The sequence below is a fragment of the Alosa pseudoharengus genome, unplaced genomic scaffold (assembly GCF_046254945.1).
Source record: "Alosa pseudoharengus isolate Yale_2024_CS ecotype anadromous, Long Island Sound unplaced genomic scaffold, YU_APseudo_1.1 YU_APseudo_1.1_scf_7, whole genome shotgun sequence".
Lineage (NCBI taxonomy): Eukaryota > Metazoa > Chordata > Actinopteri > Clupeiformes > Clupeidae > Alosa > Alosa pseudoharengus.
In genome coordinates, this window is record NW_027468859.1 from 22,922,347 (window position 1) to 22,930,638 (window position 8,292).

At 42.4% G+C, this 8,292-nt stretch overlaps 1 protein-coding gene across 3 annotated transcripts in view; it reads right to left on the reverse strand.

The window, feature by feature from the left end:
- cnstb (consortin, connexin sorting protein b) overlaps positions 1–7,629 on the reverse strand; it is a 21,150-nt gene extending 13,521 nt beyond the window's left edge. For 2 of the 3 annotated variants that reach the window (XR_012983887.1, XM_076272286.1), the window contains exons 1-3: positions 7,520–7,629; positions 3,243–3,549; positions 2,082–2,203 (exon numbers count right to left, since the gene is read on the reverse strand). Coding sequence is in view for 2 of the 3 variants with exons in the window: in XM_076272286.1 (XP_076128401.1) it covers positions 2,082–2,203; positions 3,243–3,510 (390 nt within the window). In the remaining variant the exon portion in view is untranslated. The remainder of the gene's footprint in view (positions 1–2,081; positions 2,204–3,242; positions 3,550–7,519) is intronic. The other variant, XM_076272288.1, reaches the window with a different exon arrangement.
- Between the last annotated feature and the right edge of the window lie 663 nt (positions 7,630–8,292).

An 8,292-nucleotide genomic window follows, 5' to 3' on the forward strand; every position in this document is an offset into this window, starting at 1 on the left:
TTAAATCAGAACAGACAGGAGCAGGTTGGAGTTAAGCTACAGCTGGTTAGAGCCACATGGTGAGCTCACTGCCCATTGCTCCACTTGGCCATTTGGTGTTTCCATAGCAGCCTCTCTTTATGACAGATATCGCTGTAATTAAGGCTTTGTTATATAACAGATCATTCAACATTCAAACCAACTATCAGTAATCAACATGAAAACAATCAGTTGGGCAGTTTGGGCTGTAACCCAGCCCAAATGGAAGAGCTAATCTAAGCTTGCAACACAGCTCATTTTTATATAATGCCCAGGGAATTACAAGTGCTGATAATAATGGTGTACTTCTCCAGAACTTCTGTGAAATAACAACATGAAAAACTCCCTCTCCCAAACTGTGTGAACTTTTGACCTTGACATTCTCTGTGCCACACAGTACCATGTCAGCCGCACTAAGCAACACAAGCCATCAATCTTGTGGACAAAGCAGGGAGATAGCCAGGCCCAGGGCATGTAGAATGGCACCAGGGGAGAAGGCGGAGCACATTCACTCTGCACTGCTGCTTGGTGGTGAACACACTATGCTGGCGCATGTGTTTCTGCATCACCAAATTGAGTTGAATCTGAGCAATGTGTCCCGAGGCTCATTGAGGTCATCGACAAGAGCTCGGCTGTGACTCTGTTTACATTTCAGTGTCTATCGGGCAGGTCATTGGGCAGGTCATTGTCAGAGTTGTCCATGTCCATCAGTGAGGTCTAATTTGTTTGTTTTGGTTGTAGTATTGAAGAGCAAGGCTCATGTACACAATGTCTTGATCTGACAGCTACAACAAAAATCAACAAAAACAACCAAAGTTGTTCATTTGAAACAAAGAGTGAGTTTGGATTTCTCTGTGTTTGGTATGTTTTTGTCCTACTACTAGGCTAAAAATATGAAAAATGATCATCAGTTAGATATAACTGTCAGTAAGATGCCTATTTAGATTTGGGCAAACTCCAGTAATGACAGTGGATGATTTCTCTCCTTTCTTGGGAACGTTCCCTGATCCGGAGGCCCTACACTTCAAAACACCCAAAGATGGTAAGAAGGCTAAAGTAATGTCACAACTGCTAATGTGGCCAAATTCAACAAAACAGAGAGAGAGAGGGAGAGGGAGAGGGAAAGAGAGTTGTTCATTGTTAGAGTTGTTGAAAAATAAAGCATAGTCATGATCCTAATTGATTATAACAACCACATGGCGTGAAAAACAATGCCAGATTCTCCAAAACCCACAATTTTGGTCCCTGCAGCTTCCTTTAGAATGGAATGAAAACAATCACAGCCCACAGTAACATCAAAAGAATGAACGCCTAAACATGAACAGAACAGAGCACTGCACAGAACACAAAACAGCATAAATACCTCAGCATGCAAAACAACATGTCACCAAAAACCTTACCATGCATGCAATAGGCATGACTACTATGGGGACAGATTTTTATATTGAAATAAAAATCAGCAAAGTCTGTGTCTTACAGGTTTGTTTTCCTGATGTAGTGAGTATGAACTCATGAACTTCGATTTGTACAATGAGTTCCTTAACCTTTCCATTCAAAACCTGTTTAGCAAGTGAAAAAAAAAAACTCCACATAGGACATCGATATCAATTGAAGTATTTCAAAGAACACAATACACTGTTAACACCACCTGACCGAACCATCTCAGGAAAACAAAGGAAGACAATTCCTAAGAATGTCCCATGCTATTCTTGCATTGTGAGCATGAGAGAATGTGTGTGAGTGTGTGTGAGTATGAGAGAGTGTGTATGAGCGTGAGGGTGTGTGAGCGTGAGAGTGTAAGAGTGTGTGTGAGTGTGAGAGTGTGAGAGTGTGTGAGCGTGAGAGTGTGTGAGCGTGAGGGTGTGTGAGTGTGAGGGTGTGTGAGCGTGAGAGTGTGAGAGTGTGTGTGAGTGTGAGAGTGTGAGAGTGTGTGTGAGCGTGAGAGTGTGTGAGAGAGTGTGTGAGGGTGTGTGAGCGTGAGAGTGTGAGAGTGTGTGTGAGCGTGAGAGTGTGTGAGAGAGTGTGTGAGAGCGTGTGCATCAGACAGAGACGGAGAGAGTCACCTGGTGAAGAGACTGGGGGAGCAGTGTGTGATCCCTGTGCTCTCCCAGAGACCGCAGGGACGTGAGCAGAGCAGGACTTGGCCCTGGGGGTCCACAGGTGGAGGAGGAGGAGGGGCCAGGACCTGCAAAACATCCAACCAGTCAAGCAGATTACTGAAGCAGTCAAGCAGATTATTCAAGCAAACAGGCAGAGGTAATATGCATAGCCTAACAGGTAGCTTAGTAGGTAGCCTAGACTCTTTAGGGGGAAAGAATGCTTTTAAGAACCTTTAAAGGTTCTACTACTTGTCCTATTAAGGTCTTATAGTATGGTGAACCATTAAAATGTTTTATCTACAATATTTTAGTCTGATGATACCCAATCCTGACATGGATGCAGGCAAGATGATTTAATATATGAAGGAACTCTCCAAAAAGGTTCTGGAATGTACAGGCTCCATGTGTGCTGCTTCCTCATTACATTTCAGCCCACAAACTAATAGGTTTTCTGTTTTCAGTTTCTGCATAGATTAGAATCTGAAGTATGCTGATCATGTCCATAATAGTCTTTCTGTTGACTGCCTGTTTTATATCACACACACACACACACACACACACACACACACACACACACACACACACACACACACACACACACACACACACACACACACACACACACACACACAGGATAATTGGCTTCTTATGTATATACTGTAGTACTGGCTGAAGTCAGTTAAGGTTGGCTGAAGTCTATGCTATTCCATCTTCAAAGAAAAAGACATTAGCTGCCCTTTTCACTCTGTTGTTCTTACATAAATCCCTTTGCACACAGTGCAAATCACACACCTGAGTCTTTCACACACAGCTATGTTATAAATGTTTAAATGGACCATTATAAGATCATGTCAGAGTCTCACTGGCACAAAGGTATGCAGTGTTTCCCATACATTGACTTATTTGTGGCGGCCCACCACAATATCAACATTGACCATCACACAATGATTTTCCAGGTTGTACTAAATTGTGCTTAAATCTGATTAGCATCATAACCACGCTGCGCTAATTTGTTAAAAACTGTTGCATTCAAGTTAATTCTGCAAACCTACCACCACAAATATAATTTAATTCTGTGGGAAACACTGGTATGAGTGTTCAAAATAAGTAAATAAAGACAAGTACCATGAGTATCACTGTGAGGTGAGACCCCTGTAGTGTTGGTCATCATATTGGCCGACTGAGGAGAGCCCCCGCTCTGGCTGCTGTTGCTTGTGGTTAACTGATGGTCTCTGCAGCTTGACTCCCAGTGTTGCTTCTGTTGCTCAGTCACCTGATTCTGGTTCTCATCGGAACCTGACAAGGGTGGAGTTGCCATGGCGTCCACAGATTTGGGTGCATGCGTCTCGTCCCCATCCCGAGGCCTCATGACATCATCACTGGGGTCACTCATGAGGGAGGAGTCAGCATTGAGATGAGGCCACAAACACCCCTGCTCAGAGAACACACACTCAGTCAGGAACACACGCATGACTGTGAAGCGCCCAATTGATCTACATGAAGTTGTGAAACTTTCAAATGTCATATTATGGAAAACAGCTGATTCACAATTGCACAATAGCCTAATGCACCGAATATGTTGAAATGTAAGAATGAACACAAGTTTGTCTGTAAATGTTTTAACTAATGTTGAATAAAACTACACCAAGATGTATATGTTTACATTAGAACTTAAAGGTGCAGTCAGGGATTGTCGCGTTTATTTGTGTTTATGTTTATATTTAAATCTATAAGCAGGTGCTTTTGTGCAAAAAAAAAACATTCATTATATTTTAACCAAGGACCAAACGAAACATGGCAGAGAGGTATCTCACCCCTACCTGCAGTATTCCCAGAGAAATTCCACGGCGGGTTCCATTTTTGTTTGGGGGACAGGCTGTCCCCTCTTTGTTTGTTTCCAGTTTTCAGAAACTGGGCTGCCTACAGAGACCGTTTTTTTTACAGTGTACTCATGGGCAGCTAGTGGTCGTGAGAAGATGATTGCTGAATGTGACAAAACATTGTATGGGCTTCAAATCTCGTAAAAACCCTGACTGCACCTTTAACTAAATCAAAAAAGTAGAAAACTCTCTGTTCTACATAGAAACTGTCATACCATTTCATCGAAATGTTTGTGCGATGTGATAATTTGTATTTGTAAGAGATCATTTTTATGGCTTGCATCTGACCCTTTACTACTAAACCTGGAAGAGGAAGGGTGTGATTATCCAATTGTCTTATCTTTTCCTGCTGAGTGCACCTGTCTAAAAATGAACCTTGCCTCAAGCCCTGGGGCTCTGCTTTAAGACCCAGAAAGATCCTGTCAAACTCAGGGAGACACATCAAGGAAAGGTGCACACACACACACACACACACACACACACACACACGGCACAAGTGCAAAATGACAGGCGTGAGCGTAAACAAGGGCCTGCCTGTAATGGCCGACCTGCATTATTCACACAGGGACTCTTGTCTTTCACTTAGCCGAAGTGCTCCAGGGAGCGAGTCCCGCTGTCAGAGGGGTAACGCGAGACGGCCGAGGAGAGGAGAGGACGTCCAGGGGACTGCCACATCACGGCAGTTCAATTTGGGGATTGGAGTTATGGCCAGTCCAGTAGTGTGTGTGTGTTGGTGGGGGGGGGGGGGCACTCTCTGTGACTCAGCTGTACAGGTGGCTTGATTCTCTAGGTGGGCTTATAGGACATGGTGAAAGAGGGGTGGGGGAATTCAGATCAGGAGGGTATTCCTGCCCCCCCCCCCCACACACACACACACACACACACACACACAAAGTTATTCACACAGTTATTCATCTATAACTCAGCATTTTACATGGGGCATGAAGTGGCATGTTGAGAGACCTGCCTGTAAGAACTCATCATAGACCAGTTTGTCTGCTTTACACAAATCAAGAGTGGCAGAGTGTTGGGTAGCTCTGCTTGCCAGGTAGTTTTCATGTTGTTCCAAGTAAGAGATAGGACCATAAAAACCTTTTAAAAATACATAATCCATGTTTGTTGTTGTTTATGTGTTTTCTGGTGATTGTTAGAAACACTTGAGAAATTAATTAATACAATAGATGTTACACTAAAGGTTAAGTCATGGCTGCATTAGATAACCAGCGGATGTGTTATGGACTTGTTGTTGAGAGCTGAAGGCTTAATAGACAGATATCTTATAGATCAGTGTTTCTCAAAGTGTGGTCCGGGGACCACTGGTGGTCCGCAAGCTATCCCAAGTGGTCCGCGAGCAGACGTGGTAAAATATAATATAGATGAGTTGTTTGCAACATTGAACCAACTTGTATGTAAATCCAAACAGTTCTGCAACACTGTCTATGTAAGATATGCCCATTTAAATCATATGAATCCTCTGACACAATAAGCAAAGTGCAAAGACAATAAGCAAGGTGGTTCGGTGAGTAGGCCTATTGTGTAGGCTAATATACTGTTGAAGTAGGTCTAATTGTTTTTTTAGCTAGGTGGTCCATGCGTTTCTTTTTTATTGGTTAAGTGGTCCTTCGTCTGAAAAAGTTTGAGAAACTATGTTATAGATCAGGGCTATTCAATTAGTTTGTAATGGGGGCCAGTTCATGAAAAGCATCACAACTGAGGGGCCGGAGAAATGCGGCTTGAAATATGAGTAATCACATTAACAGCTGTATATACAATGAAGTACAACAGCAGCAATATGGGTGTTCAAATGTTGTATTTTGTACATGCATAACAACATCATTAGGCTACCCAGTTGTTGGTGGCTAATATGGAATGAAATCTGTGTTAACAGATAACAGTAATGGAATATGTGCTTTGCACAGTAACTGTCCAAGATTTCCAGTGAGTAGCCTACAAACAGGATTCAAACACTGTTCAGGTGAATTAAATGTGTAATCAGTCGCATATGTAGTTCTGACTTATAGGCCTACATTTGACGTTCCCACCATTTAAATGAGATGACCGTGACCTCTAATTTTTTTTAGCAGTGCAGGCCAGTCATAATCGCCTAATAATAATAACACGGGGGTCCGTGGGTGTCTCCCCGGGGATTTTTTTCTTTTCTGGTTGCTAATCACACTATTTTAACATGTTTTGAGAGGGAGAGGCCCAGCTTTTTTCTGACGCACCTCACGTTACTCCATGCATTAAACCTATGTCACTGCTTGAATAAATGAAAAACACTACTGAACATGGGCATCGTGAGCCTTTAGACAGGCTCATTTCTGACTTCACTAGACTATTATTGCATTTGTTTATGTTGTAAGACGTGAAGAAATGAAGGACATCGGCAATAGCCAGGCTACTATATAGAAATACTTTGAAATTCCCTTTGAGTCGGTTCTGCTCCACCTTTCCACCAAGTTTTGCAGAAATTGTGCCCGTGTTTTTTTGCGATAGAAACTATGTGTGTGGTGCAACCTGTTAAATATTAGTAGTTCATAAACTCCAACATGGCAATTTAGGTTGAAACTAAACTATGGCACTTACGTTCAGCTTATGTACAAATGTAATGAATTGTAATGTAGCCTAACTTGTTCAATGGGCTGAGGTGCAGTGGCTGCAGGACTAAAGCGAGTGAGAGATGCAAGAGTGGAGAACAGCTCATGCGCTTGCTAGAGATTACATTTTTTTTAAAGGGCCAGTACAAATGACCTCGCGGGCCGCCAATTGAAGAGCCCTATAGATAATGCATGATAAAAAAAACTGCTCACAGAGTGGCAGTAATTTCAGTGATTCAGTGCCATTCCGCTGTCCAAACCTATGCTTAAACAGTCACAACATTATTAAATCTATAAGTACAGGACCTCTTCTAATGGCACATTTGCCAGCAGAATAAAATTCCTAGATTACATTTTACTAAAACAGACCACAGTGGGGCATGTGCCATGCATCATCCCATATGTAGCCTAATCTGCATCTAGGCCTAGCTCTGTCCTTTGAGTATTCCCCAAGGGAATGAAAAGCTGTCATGTAGAAACTGTGTCCCACTTACAGCCCTTGAAAAAAGAAAACATGGATTGTAAAAAAGGTTCTCCACAAATAGGCTACTACTGAAAACACAGTTCTGGAGAATGTATTATGCTACATTGTTATTTAGGTTAATAGGCTAGTCCACAGATCACTTATGTAGCCTACACAGTAGCCTAATCAAAGCAATACTGATTACTGGTTCAAAACCTCACATAACTTTGGGATAGGCTATCTATTAAGCACTGTAGCCTACACTGACGCTGAGAAACTTATTTTTAAAAAGACTACCTCTAGTCCCCATCATAGCCTACGATCGACTAACTTTGTAAGTAGAGGGAAAGTTTTTCGAAACAACCCAAACACGCCTTTAAAACAGCTGACAGGTTAAATACATCATAACCATAACTTTTCCTGTAAACAATTGCCTAGTTTTAATGTAAATAGCCTACTTACAGCGCAGATACCGGCGCTCGTTCTTGACGTGCAGGGGCAAGTGATAATTTACAGGTAGCCTCCAAGAGAATCCTCTTTGGTCTATGTGCTGGACTGAGAAGCGGAGTACAGCCGCCTACTGCGGTCAGTTAGAGTTACTGCTGAAAACCGATCCCAAGTCATTCCCATGCGAATGCTTCTTCAGCTCGGGTTGCTACTACCTTCAACATGGGTTTTCGAACTGATAGCGTTGTATTTGTTTTTAGCGCCACCTGCTGTATAAGACCTCTGAAGTAATTTTTCAAATATTGGACCGCTTAACATTCATTCCAAACAAATATCTTTCTGGTTTGGGCGTAGCAAAGCCTTCTCGTCAAATGCATGTAAGCATGTGTGTGTAGGCTATGTTGCATGTATGCATGTGTGTGTGTAGTGATGTGTGTGTGTGTGTGTGTGTGTGTGTGTGTGTGTGTGTGTGTGTAGGTACAGGTGCCTGTGTGCTGTGCTCCCTCCAAATATCTGTTAGGAAAGGAGTTGATGGTGACATTACTGTGACAATCACAACACTGTAAATTATTTAGGAGAAAAGTTATTTTATTATAATTGGATGCATACAGCATGGGCTACACAAGCCTCAAAGTGGGAAACATGTTCGCTTAAATATTCACAATTACAGGTTTAGTTGGCTTTGGCAAACTCCTGCAAGCCAATATCGGATGCTTCTGTTCTTGAACTATTCCAGCAGGCTTGAAGTAGTAGGCCTACTTCATCTCGAGTCTCAGCTGAAATAATTA